This window comes from Rhynchophorus ferrugineus, unplaced genomic scaffold, assembly GCF_030347505.1.
Source record: "Rhynchophorus ferrugineus isolate W39M unplaced genomic scaffold, kcgeb_rfMv2 rfM1, whole genome shotgun sequence".
Classification (NCBI taxonomy): Eukaryota; Metazoa; Arthropoda; class Insecta; order Coleoptera; family Curculionidae; genus Rhynchophorus; species Rhynchophorus ferrugineus.
In genome coordinates this window covers 87,841,506-87,860,389 of record NW_027472580.1, presented here as the reverse complement: position 1 = coordinate 87,860,389, position 18,884 = coordinate 87,841,506, and the positions used below count along the sequence as shown (strand labels likewise).

At 32.4% G+C, this 18,884-nt stretch overlaps 4 protein-coding genes across 10 annotated transcripts in view; 3 read left to right on the top strand and 1 right to left on the bottom strand.

Moving 5' to 3' along the window:
- Positions 1-9,656, top strand: part of Gpat4 (Glycerol-3-phosphate acyltransferase 4) — a 37,010-nt gene extending 27,354 nt beyond the window's left edge. For 4 of the 7 annotated variants that reach the window (XM_076397035.1, XM_076397005.1, XM_076397015.1 and 1 more), the window contains 5 exons: positions 1,658-1,894; positions 3,411-3,526; positions 3,576-3,728; positions 8,352-8,549; positions 8,608-9,656. In XM_076397035.1, the coding sequence (XP_076253150.1) occupies positions 1,658-1,894; positions 3,411-3,526; positions 3,576-3,728; positions 8,352-8,549; positions 8,608-8,695 (792 nt within the window). In that variant the 3' untranslated portion in view covers positions 8,696-9,656. The remainder of the gene's footprint in view (positions 1-1,657; positions 1,895-3,410; positions 3,527-3,575; positions 3,729-8,351; positions 8,550-8,607) is intronic. The other 3 variants (XM_076397044.1, XM_076397052.1, XM_076397024.1) reach the window with 1 other exon arrangement.
- A 1,252-nt stretch (positions 9,657-10,908) lies between these two features.
- mRpL43 (mitochondrial ribosomal protein L43) lies at positions 10,909-11,675 on the bottom strand. Its single transcript, XM_076397086.1, has 3 exons — positions 11,473-11,675; positions 11,312-11,418; positions 10,909-11,261 (listed from the first exon to the last, which is right to left on the bottom strand). Exons 1-3 carry the CDS (start codon positions 11,607-11,609, stop codon positions 10,948-10,950), a joined length of 558 nt encoding a protein of 185 aa, XP_076253201.1. The 5' UTR covers positions 11,610-11,675; the 3' UTR covers positions 10,909-10,947.
- A 78-nt stretch (positions 11,676-11,753) lies between these two features.
- Positions 11,754-14,284, top strand: LOC143191689 (uncharacterized). The gene is made up of 7 exons (XM_076397059.1): positions 11,754-11,828; positions 11,896-11,959; positions 12,632-12,693; positions 12,752-13,018; positions 13,069-13,243; positions 13,298-13,778; positions 13,837-14,284. The coding sequence occupies exons 1-7, from the start codon at positions 11,788-11,790 to the stop codon at positions 14,250-14,252; spliced, it is 1,506 nt and encodes a 501-aa protein (XP_076253174.1). The 5' UTR covers positions 11,754-11,787; the 3' UTR covers positions 14,253-14,284.
- A 2,716-nt stretch (positions 14,285-17,000) lies between these two features.
- Positions 17,001-17,932, top strand: LOC143201031 (uncharacterized). The gene is made up of 2 exons (XM_076411881.1): positions 17,001-17,182; positions 17,565-17,932. The coding sequence occupies exons 1-2, from the start codon at positions 17,053-17,055 to the stop codon at positions 17,879-17,881; spliced, it is 447 nt and encodes a 148-aa protein (XP_076267996.1). The 5' UTR covers positions 17,001-17,052; the 3' UTR covers positions 17,882-17,932.
- Positions 17,933-18,884: the final 952 nt, after the last annotated feature.

The window sequence follows — 18,884 nt, the reverse complement described above, 5'->3', positions numbered from 1 at the left end:
AGTTGATATATTTAGAGTGTCTGCTATTTCATTCAATTTCAATTTACGGTCATTCAAAATCATTTTGTGAATTTTTTAAATGTTTTCGTCGATAACAACCTCTTTTGAGCGTCCACTGCGTTCACCGTCTTCGGTGCTCATTTCACCACGTCTAAACTTAGCATACCAATACTTGATGGTTGATTTTCCTGGGGCAGTGTCGGGAAACTCGGCATCGAACCCAGTTTTTGTTTCAACTGTATTTTTTCCCTTCAAAAAGCATTTTTACACGCATCTCTTGAGGGTTAGGGCTAACTAAAAACATACGGATTTAATTCTAGTAGCGCCATCTATGTGTCAGGCCGGGGAATTTTCAATTGACCTGTTATGTAATTATCCAACTAATCATCAGATGCATTTTATTTGCAAAATAAATACTTATTGTAATTAAAAGTGAGAAACTAACATTTCTATTTATGGAACAATTATAGTTATATATTATACTTTATATTAACTACTACAAAGTTAGTTTTAATTAAATGATGGATCAATATGGTATAAGTAATTATGTAATAATATACAACTCTTATTTAACTAATCATCTAACATATATCAAATGTCTGTTTTCCCAAAATGAATATTCTCATGTTTTGCAATTATAACAAGTGTACAGATATATCAAAGTTTGCAAAACACTACAGAGTTAGCATTGGATCAACAATGTATGTGGATAATATAAGATAAAACTTTATTGTAGAAGAAGTCCAATCATCCACCTAATATCCTAATGTATTTAGTTAATATATTGATAGTCAATTATGTTTAACCCTGATAGGAATGCAATTAAGTGTTGATTTATGTTATCACAAAAATTGCAAATATCAATTAAGTGGCTAATTATTTCTATAATTATTTGCCACTGCTTTTTTCGCAGTAACAAAATTGTTCGTTAGATGTTTTCGAATGTTATTTTCAAACAGCCTATACGGTAAATCATCTATTTTTGGAATCCCATTATGTAATGTAAGTATAAATCTTTAGGATGAATTTACTGGCACAATTTATTATAAATGCAACTTACTATCAATTGGATGATTGGACAGCGTCGTCAACGAATAATAGCACGTCTGCTATTTATTTTATGTGAATGGTTATTACAAATGATGTTAGTTTTGTTGTTTTTTTATACGTTGTTCATAGTAAGGATATTTTCACCATTAAATATACAAGGTGTGTTCCAAAGTAAATGTGATTTTTTAAAAATAGGGCAACTATTGATTGCCTAAGTTGACAGCTACATCATTCTGTCAAAGTAATTTGGAAATCCAATTTCCGATAACTTTTTGTAACATTTGGATCTCTATATGGATAATAATTGTTTTTAGTTTAGCAGTGTAGTGTATATATAGATGTTTAAAATATAAAAATGATAATTTAAAACTAAGTTTTCTTAAGTTAATAAGTCTAAATTCTCATTTTTAAAATGTCCGTTTTTTAAATTGTATGAGGAACACGCCTTGATTTTGATGGCTTGGAAATAAATCAACAATGCATCGTTTATTTTCTCCACTAAACTGAAACACACACAGCACACATACACGTACCACCCATTCTTTTTTACAAACAAAGCACACTTGTGGTTCAGCTTTGATAGCACGACGCTTTGGGTCTTTTACAGGTGCAGTGGTTGACAATATGTACAGCACTTGTGGGGTATATACCACCGGGCGATTTCAAACGTCTGGTTAATAAGTACGTTGCCATTATGTGCTTTGGTGTATTGTCCAGATCTATCTCATCCGTTATTACGTATCACAACGTTGAAAATAGGCCGAAGGAAGGGGGTATATGCGTAGCAAACCATACATCTCCCATAGACGTGCTCACTCTTATGTGTGACAATTGTTATTCATTGGTAGGTCTTGGTTTTGAAATCGTTGAATGTGGCAATCCAACGTGAGTTGGTTGTAGTAAACGAGTACTCCATAATTAATACATTACTGTCAGTCATAACAATTACGTGCCTGAATATGTTTGCTAATAATTTTATTCAAACCTTTCAATTTTCTAATATGATTTCAATTTTTGTGTACATTATATTTTATATTTTATTGTATTTGCAAGGTTCCCATTGTTTGATATTTGTATTGAATTATTTAAAGTAATTCTAATAAGAATTACAATAATATTCATTAATTAAATTCTTTATTACGTGGGCTAAGCTATAATTATTGAGAATAAAAAATCTAGTTAACCACGCACAACAAATGGTTTATTTAAACAATGCAGCCTTTTATCTGTCACTGTTTGTGTAATTTGTGAAATTTAGGTGAATTGTTGCGAAATAACTTATTGAATATGCGCTTGGTATTGAAAAAAAATGGAATGGAATTGTTAACAGAAAACTTTCATTTAATGATTCACTATGATTTAAATTGCAAATTCTTGAAAATTTGTATTCTCTCTTTTTTTCGGTAATTGTAGCTTGATCTTTGTAATAGGTATCTGGAAAACCCATCGACATTTTTTAAACGTTGAATTATTATTTTTGAAAATAATTATCTTATTAAAACGTTAACCTAACTAAATTCATCAATATCAAATGTCAAAGGAAAACGTTTAAGTGTTGTCAGAATGAACTATACAAAACCGAAATTAGTTTCTTGTCGACCTTATTGTCCAAGTGATAGATCATCAAGTAATTGACGCAAGTAATGTCAATAGAAGTAATTAATCTACGTAGAAATAAAATTAATTTTAAAACTAATGTATTTTATTTGTGGTCATAATTAGTAGATTATGATGCGTACTCTCTACATATTTATCTCGTATTATTTTTTTTTCAAGGATTTTTTTATATGTACATTACTTAAAAGTTCTATTGAAATGCGTCGACGTTAACCCCAAAGGTTAATACACGTTTTGTATCCATGGCGGCCTTAATCAGTTTTTTTTTTGTGTGGTTTCATTTGATTTTAGATATTTTATGGAAACTTTATGGAATAGAAAATTATGAATAAATCATTTATTAAACGTCAAAGTTCGAACAGGTTCTATTTACGAAATACAGGCTGTTTTAATTAATGGGAAACTTAAACGTTAATGTATTAGCGATGGATGTATTTGCACTTTTATGGAATATTTTGAATGGGATCGTTTGATAATGAACTGCTTCAAGTAATTGCTTTTGCTGCACCGATAGAAAAAGTGCAACTCATACAATGATGTCACAATTTGATTAATGTCGTTTTGATCTTAATTGAACGCTGTTATTACGTGAGTTCATAAAGTATGTTTTAAATTGGAGTAATTGCATATTATGTAACACAACTTTGGTTTTTAATAGAAACTTGTGACATTATTTCTCATGATTTGGGCTTTGCTTCAAGTGTCTTTTGTTTTCGTATGAATTGAGCATATTCTGTATTTAGATAGGACAAAGGCATGGAGGTTTCTTGGGAATACTCCAAAGAGCACTGGCAAGAGCATCACCACATATTTGGTTTGAACGGTCTGAAGTACGCGATAAGAAATTCGTTATTAAAAGGTTGGTGTTGCTATGTTGTTTGCAATGGTTCTAACGGTTAGTGTTGCAGGTTGAAAGAACACACGTCGGATCCAAAGAATCCCCCCATTTTGATATTTCCGGAAGGTACGTGCATTAATAACACGTCGGTTATGCAGTTTAAAAAAGGCAGCTTTGAAGTGGGTACCGTTATTTATCCCGTTGCCATTAAATATGATGCCAGGTTAGTTTTGAACAAGTAGTACATGTTACATGGTGTATGTTATATAGAGGGATATGGAAAGTTTGTGTTATTCGCGGCATAAATCAACAAGTTTAAGATCTTTATTCGTGCAAATTCGTTTTTTAATTGATGACACTTTACAAACATCTTTTTAAGGGGCAACAAAAATTTGGCTCTACATATATACGAGGGTCACTATTTATATTTCGGGAATTGGCAACACTGTTGTCATGTGAGTCCATCTGACGGTTCTATTGAGAACATTTTGTCGCACGGACGCTGTTTGTTTATTTTATTTTTAGTTGAATCATAGAGAGAAAAAACCTAATACCAACACACCAGTTTGGGTTTATTAACAAGCTCTCAACAATTGACCAGGTCCACATAATAACAGATGTTATTGAAAAAGCCTACGAAAATAAAAAGTATGCTCAGCTATATTTTTAGATGTAGCACAAGTCTTCGATAAGGTTTGGCATGAAGGCCTTGTTCATAAACTACAGAAAATGCTACCAAAACAACAGACCGAACTATGAAAATCATATATTACAACCAGAATGTTTAGAGTCAAACAAGAAGAAGCTTACTCTACAATAAAAGAAGCTAAAGCTGGTGTACCACAAGGAAGTGTACTGGGACCAAAGCTTTATCTACTCTACACTTGTGATATACCACAAATGGAAAATATTATGATGGCTACATTTGCTGATGATACTGCGATTATAGCTGTCGGAGACAATAGTGAAGAAGCCTCACGAAAATTACAATAGGCAAGTGACAATATAAATAATTCGACACAAGCTTGGAAAATAAGAATCAATAAAAGTAAATCTGTACATGTTCAATTCACCTATAAACAGACCCTACAAGCACCAATAACATTAAATAACACTATCATTCCATATAGCAACAACACTAAATATCTTGGAATGAATCTCGATGAAAAACTTCGCTGGAAGGAACATATATAGAAGAAAAGAAAAGAACTGGAATTGAAATATAAGAAAATGTACTAGCTAATTGGAAGAAAATCACAATTAACAGTACGTAATAAATTGCTATTATATAAGCAAATACTAAAGACCTGTATCCAAGTCCTGTCCGGACATACGGAGTTCAATTATGTAGATGTTCTGCAAAGAGTAACATAAATCAAATACAAATTTTTCAGAATAAAGTCCTGAGAGATATTGTGGGTGCACCCAAATATTATAGGACTGATTACCTACATCGAGACCTTCAGATACCCACAGTCCATCAAAAATTCAAGAGAATTGCAAGGGGGCACGAGGAAAGTTGCATATATTAAAAAATTCAGCAGTGACATGTATAAACATTATTTCACCAGAGACTGAGATAGGGCCGATGGGTCCTCCTGGTTATATACCTAGATTTAAGTTATTATAAAGACAAATTGTAGGTTAGACGGAAACAGCTAGTAACAATATATTAATTAAATAATAAAAATAAAAAAATTAGTTGAAAGTTTCGTCTGGGCAAAAAATGAAAGTGAATCGTGAACATTTTCGTGCGATAATTTTTTCCGATTTTTGGCGTGGATTATCACAACAAGAGTGCATCAATCAACTTGATTTGACTTTTGGTGATGAAGCTCCATCAAAATCCATGGTGTATCACTGGTTTAGTGGATTCAATCGTGATCGTAGTTCGCTGTCCGACGAGTTTCGTGAAGATCGTTCAGAATCGGCTGTTGTGCCAGAAAACAACGATGCTGTGTGCGAAATGATTAAGCAAGATCGTCATGTCACCAATTATGAGAATGAGGCACCCCTAAGCATTAGTTCCACCAGCATATATGCGATTTTACATGATCACTTAGCTGTGCGAAAGTTATGTTCGCGATGGATCCCATTTTGTCCCAGTTTGACAATCGCTCAAAAAAAGGCTCGTGTCGATTGGTACAAATGCTTAAGAAATTCAATCGCGGTACTTCGAAAGACGTTTATAAAATCGTAACAGGTGACGAATCATGGATATATTCGTATGAGCCCGAAAGTAAGCAGCGGTCGACTGTATGGGTGTTCGTGCACGAAGTACTTCAAAGAAAATGGTAGCCTAGAAAAGTCGTCGTTGAAATAAGGAAAACAAACAAGAGACGCTGGATCATGACATCGTGCTTCATAGTGACAACGCGAGCTCTCAAACAGGAGAGTATTTGAGCACTCAAAACATCGAATTGATTGGTCATCCGCTGTACAGCCCTGATTTGGCACCCAATAATTTTTGTTCCCATCCGTGAATAATAAACTGCGTGGTCAACGATTTCCATCTCCCGAAGAAGCTATTAAAGCGTTCAAAAATCATGTTTTGAGGATACCTCATTCGGAAAGTAATAAATGCTTTGAAAATTGGTTTAAGCCTATGCAAAAGTGTATCGATTATCATGGCGAGTACTTTGAAAAACAATAAAAATATATTTGCAGCTTAACTATTTGTTTTTCCTATTCCCGAAATATAAATAGTGACCCTCGTATTAACTGGCTTTACACTAAAATGTTTCATATAGTATAATCACATTTACCTTCAATGCAATTTTGCTAATTATACCCCACTTGGACACATTTTGGGTTTAAACTGTGGGTAATTTTAAAATTTTTGAGACTGAAGATACATTATAATCAAATAATAGTGATTATAATCAAGTCACAAAAATGATGAACGCACTCTATATCAGATGCGCAAAAATTGTTTCATAAACAAACTGAAACCAACAATCGCGTTATAAATATAAGTCAATCAAATGCCTTTGTGTGGCAATTCAAACGAACCAATCACAAAAGTGATCTCAGTGCCTCCTGCATTGGTGGTACCACGCAAAACATTTCCTCAGTTTGGCCTATTTAAGTTAAATCTCTATATAATACTCTATGAATCTACATCTATATAATACTCGATCGTACAGATGAATCTAGCATGTCAGTTGCGGCTTTTCACAGTGACAGAAATGTGCACCAATTTTCAATAACTCTGCTACATAGATCCGGCTAAATATGAACAATGGTCAGAGTTATGTTAACGTTGAAGACATTAATCGTTTGTGGCTTGTTATTATAGATCTGTAACTTCAGAAAACCACACAAAAAACATGGTCTTGGTGGTCAATTCAGCGAGAGCTAACCACATCCTCAATTTTTTTTTTGGTCGCCGTGTAATACGTAGCGCTCTCTGTTTTAACCATATGTCGTAAATGTCCATTTAGTTCAATTTCAACTGAGAAAACCCATTCAGCAAAGCTATTTACGTAATGAGGAAATACGGACTAATGGTATCGCAGATCAGAACAGTGACTTTTTGTGGATGCATGTGCATCTCGGTTTGATGTCATCATATATGTAGCTATTATACAATCACCAGAACTAACCAACATACAGAACTTGGAACAGACTCAACTTGGGACGGTCATTCATCAGCCGTTACCGATTTTGGAATTATGAAACTTTGATCGATGTTACAACGGTGAAACTCGGTGGTTTTTATTATTTGGAATATACTCAATCATTTGCATATCAAGAAGAATTACGAATTTTTCAGCAACATTTCTCTAACACAGGCTCCAGGAAGAAACTTGATTGTTGGAAGCATGTTTACATATTCCCTTAAAGCTTGTTGAAATGATAATCCTATATATAATCAGCCACTACTAAAATCAATATACATATAAGTTAATAAGCGATTTGACTCAGATTAAGATAGGGATGGGTGGTACCAGATTGGCCTGTATCAGGTCCTTTGATCAACTGCTCACATAAAGCAAGTAATAAATAACTACCTTAAAGTTAACTTTGGACTCATGCAGAACTTTGTCCCTCAAAATATTTGTTAATGGAGTTACACAGGACTTTCTCTAGTCCTCTACTCTGTTAGATTGATTTACAGTAGATATCAGGAAAATTAAAGATGGAAATATGGTCTTCTTTCTTGCTGATATTGCTTTCTACTTCTGGAGGCTGTGCTAATTCTCTCAAAACATTAACCATAGTACTCCATAACTGAAAACTCATCAATATCAAAATGAAGAGTAGCTATGTAGCTATAGAATTATAATAAAGGGCGTGATTTTTTCTACTCACTTGTATGCAGAAACATCTCACTTCTTGTTTTCCTTATTTTTATATTTGTCTGATCTGGATTATTAAACAGTCTGGTTCAGTTTTATTAATTCGTGATAAAAATTCGAGTTTTAAGCAGTTTAAAAGAAAGTTCTCAGATTGATACTAAATATCTCATAATTTGTACTTTCAAATCCTTCAGAAGAGAATGTACACCCAGATTACTCTACATTCATAAAATATTCTTGAAAGAAATTAACTTTTCTCAAATGAAATAATCCTTCTATCACTGCTATTTTGTCTTCATAAAGGTAGTATAGATACCATCTTTTTAACTATTATCATTAAAAAATCAACTGAGATTCATAAAAATTAGTTTAAAAATATATTTAATATTAGCAGTTTTTCATATAGAAATCAATCAACTTTACTGACGATCGTAGATTATTGCGACGTTATCCATAAATTATTTCTTTCTAAAGATGTATGTACAAAGACCTTTTAAGATTGTTCCAGTTGAATTAAATAAAATATCAATTTATTTTTTGTTTAGATTTGGTGACGCCTTTTGGAACAGCAGCAAGTATTCTATGCTTCATTATTTGTATATGATGATGACAAGTTGGGCTATTGTTTGTGATGTATGGTATTTACCCCCAATGCAGAAGAAGGAAGGCGAAAGCTCCATAGATTTCGCCAACAGAGTTAAAAGTGCTATAGCTAAGCAGGGAGGATTAGTTGACTTAGTTTGGTGAGTGAGCTTCGGGAATCAAATTGAAACAACAGCATAATTATACTCTGTGTTACAGGGATGGTCAATTGAAGAGGTATAAGGCGAAAAAAGAATGGAAGGAACGACAACAGGAGGAATTTAGTAAACGATTAAAAATGGAATAGAAGAATTATTTATTAACAAGTAGTATTAAAAAGAAACATCTCAATAGTTCTTATAAGTCATTCACGCCAATCTCTATGAAACCAGCCGAGATGTCCGCGTTTCAACCATCGAGAATGGACACTGTTTCTTTTTCTTTTGTAAGCTTTTCGAAAATTCTGGATCAATGAAAGTAACCCGAAAAGACTGGCCATAGTGGTTGTTAATTGTTAGATGGATCAGTTCTAGTCACGGTAGATTTATAATTTTAAGGATGTTTTTATGTGATATATGGGTATAATGTCTTTTTTTTTGTTTGGGTGACGGTTCATTCTGGTCACTGAAATACCCACCGTGAATTGAATTGTATATTTATTGGTACAGAAGATTTGGTTCTTCACCATCAATCATTACATATTCATTCATCGTAAGATTAAAGTATGTCCCGTGTGATCAATTGTGAAATTGGCTATAACATTGCTAATTTTATAAAATATACAAACATATAATCTTCCTTGAATATCCAACGCACCTTTTATATTTATTTCTGTCTGAAAATACTCCATTGTGAATTTTAATGCCTCGAGTCTTCGTTCTTTGTTATTATACTTATTTTGATTTCAACGTATGTTCAACGCATGTAGACAATAAATTTGTTTCCCTTTTTTACATTAATAAGTAGGGATAAGCAAAGATGTACATAGTCATTGGTGATTTTATTTCTAATCAATTATTAGTAAATTTATATTTAATAGAGAACACATATATATCGGTTATGTATGGATCGTCAACTGATTTCAAATGAAGAAGCATTTATTTTTGTATAAGTCTGAAAAATAATGTGCGCTGAGGGTGTGGCCTTTTCAATGTAGGCAGAATACAACTGTAATTAGGTTAGGTTAGAATTATTAAATAACATTTACACATTGTAAATAGTTTTGTATTAAACTTTATTTGCAGAAAATAAAGAAATATGAAATTTCAGTTTTTTTTATTACTTGACTCACTCGGATCATTCTGATACTTTTTAGTTGCTATCATGAGCACAATAGCACTAAGCGGTTGGTATCAGCATATTTTGCTTTTATGTGATATATTTCCTTGAGCTGCTGACAACAAAAAATCATATTTAAAACGGTTCATGATATCCGATGAGTTTTTAAATAACTAGAACAAAAACGTTCAAAACTCATCAATCTCGATATACCACAAACTAAATGGATATGTTAGACTAACAAAAAAAATCAAGAAAAGTAACGCAACTGCACTGTTGTCGCGACCGATTTAGAAGTTGTTTCATCGAAAGGTGAATATCGGATGTTAAAAAAGGGGTAGTAAACATTCCACACCAACGAGGAGTAAGTCTCCTATTAATTGTCCGCAAAGTATTCATGAAAACCGGCCGAGAAGAGCAAACAAAATTTAAACCAAATCGCGGTTGGGCAATAACATTTTCGCACTTTATAGAGGAATATAGCAGATGCGGAAAGCTGCTTTCGATTATGTATAGACTGACGCTCACTATGGATAGATATCGAAGCTCTTCACTGGTTTCAAGACCAATAATATAAGTAATAATATCTATTGCTGAAATAATAAGCCAAATCGGCTCATCTGCGATTCATCAAGAGCTTTTGCTTTTCTAAGATGGTGCGTGTGAGAGAGAGGAAATATAACAATTAAGACGTAGCTTCGAAATATACATTAATCAAGATCATATAAAGTAACCTGAAATATATACCGACTGTGGCGAGATTTGGTGAAGAACATTCGTTTGGTATCAACAGCATGTGAAGTAGACACTCTCTTCGAGCACCAGATTGATGATTATGATGCTTTTACAAAAGATAGTGATACAGGCATAAACGGAGTAACAGTATATGAAATTGTTGTTTTTATACAGGGTTACGAAGAAGGCAGATTTTTGTCGAAATCCTTAAGAGACGTTTGCGAGGTCATGGCGTATAAATCTATATAGAAAATTTAAGTTCCATATTTTTTTAACCAAAGAACTTGCAAACTAGTTGATAGAACTTGAAATATTTACGCGACATTGCGTTTTAACAAAATATTTATATATACTTATTAACCGGTTTACAAGTTTCAGTGGAAAATTCTCAGTGTATTAAGATTTCTTGATAGATATTGTTGCAAAAAATTAACATCACAACTATATATATTTTAAATATACCCATTTTTTTGCACTTGTCTTTAATTCATGTAATAAAACATCTAGTTACTTTTTTATTTTAACTATATTTGTAACTACTATCTATTATTCAGCTCTCTTTTCATTTACATCTTCAATTTGTTGGTTCTTATACATTTCCAATAGCTCTTCAGTAGCTGTTGTCTCAACAACATGTGGTCCTGCCAATTCGGGTGAAGGAAATTCTGCCAAATTTAATTTAGGGTCCCTGAAAGTGTATGGTGTCCATGGACCTTGTACCGATGGATGATCCGTGTGTAATAGTTTTCTTAGCCGAATACCAGTCTTGTCTGAGCTTTGGGTCTTTAATAATTGGAGCCACTTCAGTATTTCATCCTCGGTAAAGTTCCTCGCGTTCACCCACTGAGTGTCGCCATTTACTAGAAATGTGTATTTACTAAAAGCCCATGCTATACCTGCAGTATCTTACAATATTCGGCTCTGATTATGGGAGTTCTGTGACGCCTAGGTTTCATGTAGACAGCAACTTCTGGAGTTTCTTTCACAAAATCAATCAACTTATTTTCGATGAATTCTCTTTAAGAGATCAGACAGATCAAGTAAATGTTATAATCAATTGTAGTAACTTACCGCATGCCTCGGCTTGATCCATTATTTTTACAAAATTTCAAAACAACTCTTTGTAACTGACAAACGTACCTACCAACTCCGTTTTGTCCTGGAGTTGTTATAAATGCAGGTTTTAAAAATAAGTGACTATTCGACATAATTTTTCTTGTTTACAATTGCATTATGCAAAGAACAGCTTAAAATGGGGTTATGTTACCCAACAGAAAAGAAAACTGTATTGCATAACTGCGAAATTAGTTTGCCAATCGTACGTATTAGCGCTATTGTTTTGTTCAAACATCGTTTTCTTGACACTTTTCTTTTATATTCGTTAAAATGCTGGTTCAAACTGGTTCATCTAATTATTTAACTGCTAGGTATATTTTATTAATTTACGTTATTTGTTAAGTTGTATAATATATATAGTCCTATTATTAATTATAGGTTTGATTTTGGGGTACCCTTAGAGGACATATTTCCGTCAAATGGGATTCATCCTAGACTTGCGGTAAGTTTTTATATCAACATTAGCTTAACAATGATTGCATATATAAATAATATTATTCTTTACTATCATTTCGAGGACTAATCTTGATAAAATTTATCAAATACACAATCTAAATGTTAAATGCTGAAGTACCCTGATTTTTATCCTTTCGTAGGTAATTTATTTTTTATGTATTACCATATCTAATTATTTAACGGAACTATGTGACAATAAACATAATTTAATATTAACCCTTTAATTATGTTATGATTGATTCTATTTATATGATTCTATTTATATTATGGTCTAGATAACTTTATTTCTTTAGGGCCATATCATTATATTTTTAACTTCTTTATTTATTAGTTGAATTTGGTTTTAAATAAATATAACCTGGAATATTCCAAAGGATATACTGCAATTGTTTTGCGGTGCCATGTGTTGTTATGCGACGTGTAAATAAACAAGATAGAGTCGCTTTAACGTTTTTGAGGGGGCATCTCATTTATTCTAGGAGTATCTTAGCTAAGTTTGAGCCAAGTCGGTTTGAGAAAATAGTCCAGTTACTCAAATGAAAGACGCTTAATTAGTCAATCTCTTACAATATAAAAAGATGGAAGACAGTTAGACAATTACGTTGTTTAAGAGTCTGTATTTCCAAATAGTAAATTTGTCTTTTTCTTTATTTTTCAGTATTTATTTAATAAAGCGTTTGAAACCTACAAATGGAGTGGCAAATCGATCTGCACATTAGAGTAAACATATGTTTATGATATTACAAAATAATTTAAAAAATGTTTGCAAACTTTTTAGGAATTCTCATGTTTCGATTGAAACATGTTTAGAGCTGAAGCGAAAATTGGTTTATGATGCGAATTATCATAAAAATATTCAGAATTATCATCCAAAAATATATTTTTGGGTATTAAGGCATTTTTTTGGACTGTTGCCCTTACCTTTACTACCTACATATACTAATGGGATCTGGTTTGATTGGCATAGCATTGCAAACGAATGCCTGTATATTCTACGAAACCCACGTGGTTCTAACAGAAACATTTTAGATCATGAAATTATGGGGTATGTACGAATTTTAGCAATATTTCTCGTTTGTAAACCTTTTATTACAGTTCCATAAATATGTTGCCTTTGCAAAATCGTATCTTACTTCAGACGTTCATTGATTTTCTAAAAAAAATCTGTATTTCAAGAAACAAATTCTATAATAGAAGACTTTATTATTTGGCAAAGTATTTCTCTCAGTCACTTTTATGTCGACCTTACAGACCAGGAATATATATGAAGGTAAGTTTTTTCCATGTTCCTAAAGGTAAAATATTTGGTTTTTATATATTTTAGAACAGTGCGAATACTTCTTTAATAATGTACTTATGTATGAAGTCAAATGTGTTTTTTAAACATTTAGTGCCTAAGAATATAACTTCAGTCAATATTCCATCTATTTCAACTAATAATACTGCCTGCCAAACCGATTACATTCCATCGTCCGATAAAAATTGTCAAGTATTCCAAATTAAAACAAGTGAAAACAATTTTGATGAAACTTTACAAGAAGTAACTTCAGATCTATATAAGTTCACCTTTATTGATCATGAATCACTTAATGTGAAAGAAGCATCTGTGAAAGGTGATGACACATTATATCAAACAGCGTTTGATTTCACTTTACAAACCGGTAGCAATGTCGAAAAAACGGACTGGTCGGACATTGTTAAAGAAACCATGGGAACAGTTAAGAAAGTTGAAGAGAACTATATTTATGATGATTATGATACATTCAGTCAGGAAGAGTATAATCAAGTTGGCGTTGACGTACAAGGTTCTTATATGTGTTTTTTATTATTAAGTATTATTAATTATATTTTTGAATATTTCAGATAATATAGTAAAAAAGGTATCGAAATTTGGATGGACCTATACACCATCCTTAAAAAGGTCAAGCACACCCAAGAAATCTGAGGATAACGAAGTCAGTTATGTGAAATATCCAGATGTCTCTGATGAAATGGAAATAGATTTAAAAAAGGTTGCACCTGTTGATGGAAATATTTGTGTTGATTCATCTAAGGCCAGAATATCTGAGAAATTATTCCAGAATAGTCCTATTTCTTCTGTGGATCATAATAGTCAGCATAAGTTGCACAATAAGGATCGTAGCAACAGGATAAATAAAAAGGGAAGGTATGTATTGAAGAGAATCAGACTGAGTATAGAATTTTTGAGAACCCTCTCACCTAGGAGTGGGATTTTTAAGAGAGTAAAATATCAACGTATGAGAACCAACAGTATTTAATGGTTGTTAAATTATTTCAGTGTTAAGTTATAGACTGTTCATATGTTTCATTTGATATTATTACTATTTTGTTTTTAAATATATTTAGATTTTTGTTTTGTTTCTTAAATATAATAGTTTTAATTTTTTTGTTTTTAATATATTTGTATTTATCTTTATTTTCAATTAATTAGGTAACTATTGTAAATATTATTGGTTAATAAAATGTTTATTATAGTACCCAAATTGGGTACACGGCGTATATATTGTGAGATTAAAAATATTTATGATAAAGGAAGCAAGCAGAAGACCTACTTTTCTTTTCTAAGGAATTTTTCTTAGAAATTATGGATTCTTATCATTTATCAAGTCTAATTTTGCAGTTCAGTTCAAAGAAGAGGCTTTATGTTATGGATAAATTAAAATCTGGACATCAGAGTTAGGTACCCATGCCGAGTCTCTTTTGTTCGTATCGTTGTCGCATGACTGCTGATTAATATTCTTACAAAGGTAGCAGAAAATTGGTCGATTTATTTATATACCTGTCATTCAGATTCTTCTAGTTTGGTCAACTGCTAGTATTTCGGAATGGATAATTTGAAAAATAAATATGAAGGTGACAGTCTTTAATTTAAAAAAAGCTTAAGACATGAAGTAGTAGCACCTTCTTTTCGTGTAGAGTTGTTGCTTTGGTTTATTTTGGCTTTTTTTGGTTGGTTTGATTTTTTTGGTTGGTTTGTTTTTTTTTGGTTGGTTTGTTTTTTTTTGGTTTTGTTTTTTTTGGTTGGTTTGGTATTTCTTGGTTGGTTTGTCTTTTCTTGATTGGTTTGGTTTTTTGGTTTAAATACTTCTGGGCCTCTCACAGGGCTTAGATTCTTTGAGTCCGGAGAGAGACGTCCTCGGGGCCCCAGTCATAAATATACGTTTAAGTCACTAAATAACGAAACAGTGTTGAAGTGACTGTAATAAAAAATATTTCTGGAAAATTAAAAGTATTTTCTTACGGAGCTGAAATTCTCATTAATAGAAAGGGGTACGTCGCACAAATTCAAGAGAAAGAAACGTTGTAGGCTCAAAACATACTGAAAAATATACTGGCTAAGTGCAAATAAGGAAGTGGAAATATTTGCAATATATATTCGGATTAAAAAAAACGCAGGTTGGAGTTTTATAGGCATATTAAAAGAATAGAATTCTGTGGTGCTCGTATTAAGGCTAAGGTTGAAACAATTTAGTGGATCGCTGCAGTTAAGAAGGATCTAAAAGGAGCGGAAGTAGAACATGAAATTCAGAATAGGAATGTTTTTAGATGAAAAGTATGCGACTGGGAGGTGGACCAAACAGAGAAACCCTGGAACCAAGTGGTCAGATGAACGAAAAATAGTCTATTCCTAGTTGATGAGAGCAATATGGAACGAAGGAAAAGGAAAAATACTACATACTCAGAATTGCGGTACTAAAGTTGCTCAAAATATGGGAAGGAAGCCGTATTATTTGGAATATCAGTCTCAGCTATTTATATTTAAGTGATCTTAAATATTGGATTTCTTTTATGTTATAATTATGATGATCTTAGTGAATGATCAAAAATATGGTAGGTCCTATATCCAGCAGTGCTTGGTTATAGAGGTCGTTATCATTTAATTTAAATAAGATCGAATGTGTAAATTGGAGTGAAGTGATGCAGTAAATATAAGTTTGGATTTAAGTTTCAGTCGATTGGTTTAATATTTTAATTAGCTTCTGGTATGTTATGGGCTGGAATATCACTCCCTTGTTGACTTCGTCGTCGTGTGGGGCTCTGATTTCAAATCTGGGTGAGGAGAGTGTTTCTGGATCTTCTTGGAGGGTTAAGGAGTCATTTTGCTTCAAGTCTTTCACTATAGGTGTACGGTCATTGAAGTCTTGCAAAAACACTAATGATTTTGTTGTTTTCAGACTTTGGATTTGAGTTAGTAAGAAATAGGTAATCACGATCTCTGTACGTTAGGCAGTTTCCCTTAGCATTGAGAAAATTTATAGTATGAATCGCCTTTTGGGAACACCATCGAACACTGAGTTGATTATTTTGTCTTGATGCTTTAATTTGGTTGGACACTGAACATATATAACGGTTTATACACTTTTTATAGTTTGAGGCTATAGGTGCATATTACGTGGCAGGATATTTTAATTTTTCGTTGGTGCCTTCTCTTTGACGCTTTCCTGGAAAATGTTAGTTAAGAGTTAGTTATCGGTCGTGACTTCCTAAAATTATGTCTATACATTTTTTATTTTTTAATATTAACTGATTAGAGGATTTTATATTTGATGATTTCCGGGTAGATGGATTGAATAACTTTATATGATTTTCTTCACGTTCATTATTTTATGATTGACATGGCAGTTTATGAGAGAACTTCAACAGGCATTTTGTTTTTATCTGAATTCATTACTTCTCTTTTTCAGAAACTTCATTGTTGCTCCAGATTCAATTTTTTACAATGTAAGTTTGCATTTAAATATTTATTTCTTTAAGTCTAATTTGTTGGCCTTATTTGATAATGTCGTTGATTTTACAGAATATATCGCATACTGTTTATTCTGAAAGCATTCAATTTGATTGCATATATTTCAGTACTTGATTGAATTGTAGTTTCGTAAACCAATTACTATTTGAAAGCTAAAAATATTGTTAAAATTGCCGTTAAACAAACCGTAAAACCGAACGATTTTTTCCATTTTTATTGTCTTTTTATTATAGTTATGTTTACATATAAAAATATTAAAACTTGAATTAAGTTCTACTGAAATTCGGCATTGAGCTTATTGACCAAGAACCATGTTTTTTTCAAAAGCCCTGTTGCTCGTTTTAGTTACGTTTGTATTAATTACGAACGAGGCCGACGGGCAGTACCCAGCAGCTGCAGTAGCAACTCATGCTGCTAGATCATTTTTAAATCCAAATCCAGGTAACTTAATATTACTACTACAAACGGTGTGTACAATTAAACAAGGTCCTTTAAAATATAGATAACGTAACCCGTTAATTTAACAAAACTTTTTTATTCAAAGTAGTCATCTTGGTGCAGTGTTTTGTGTGACCAAGAAGTATGCAGACCAGGTTATTTAAGCTGTATGGTGTTATATCAGATGAATGGACGATTGGTTGATTGTGTGCTAATTTTTTTGTTGACTTCATGGTTATCGCATATTTTTATTGTCCAATATGTTGGTTCTCATCAAACCGCCACTAAATTTCTAATTGTCTTTCGATTCTAACTTGGGAGGTTATTACAATGCGAACAATCTTTTATAAATTTGGGTTTTAAAAGCATAAATATTGTTTTTTAGATGGACCGGTGGTGTTACAGTATGCGCCAGGACCCTTTAGATTACCACGTCAAATGAATTTCCATAAGCAATACTTGGAACACCTCTTGCCGGTTGGTGCACCATCAGTTATGGTGAAATTGGCTGCTATGGTTGACAAGGGGTTGGGTAGTGTTTTTGCTTTGGTTAAAAGGATCGTATATTCAGGTATCGGTGTAGTAGTGTCATTGTTTAGAGCTTTTCTTCCGATAAGTATATACGAAGCTGTTATGCCCAGAGGACTGGCCCGGTTTGCTTCCCCCAAACGACCCGACGCAGAGTTTCATCGTATACTTTAAGTGATTGAAATTTATTTTTTATACAAACCTGAATAAAAAAATAAAACCTTACTTCTATTTTATTAGTTATTCTGACGATTGTGTGATTTTGAAAACATTTAAACTCGTTAGTCGTAGATACTTTAATGCACTCTAAACGTACCACCTCGTTGGTTTACAAGCCTAATTTAATATTATGATGTTATTTCCGTTGGGGAAGAACAGCGTGGAAAAATAAATTGATTCATTTATTCCATTTGTTGTTTTATCGTTTTATCCTAAACATATTTACTCCATCCTTTGTCGAGTCCTTTTGAAATGCTAATGGGGTATTTCGTGAAAGATATTTTTAAGCGAGTCAATCAACAAGAAATTTTATTTCGTGACGACTGCAAAACGTGAAAATGTTCGAGAAGTTAAGAAAGGACTGCATGACTTTAATCTTACAAAGAAGCTAGTTATTTTCATATCAATGTAATTGGGTTAATTTAGAATTATACTGGTAAATTTTTTGTTCATCATAACCCTGATAAAAATAGAAAAATTGTTGGTTAATAGAAATTGTTAGTTGCTAATGTTAGTTAATTACGTAGTGATTTGTCCTAATAGTAGACATAGTCATTTGTACTTCCAATCCTTTTATCTACCTATCCATACTTATCATTCAATGATTGATTGTTTGTTAATGATCGTTTACATGATTACAGGAATTATGATAAATTATATGATGAATAGAAGAAGGCTTGGAGTATTCCGATTTCATTGGGACTGTGGAATTATATGTATATGAAATATGAAAACTCTTTCCGGTTGATCACTTTCCGATTTTTGCGAACATAAAGATACAAAATCTGAATTTTTATATATAAAAGTCTGTTTGCTATCTAGTTTTAAGGTCCATTGTCTTTGTACTTGTTTTGTGTTTAATTAAATACAAAGTTTTGTCTGTATTATGCTCTTATTTCTGCTATTATTAGGAACGATCGCATTACTTATAGCACTATGTGGCGAAACTTAATTAAGT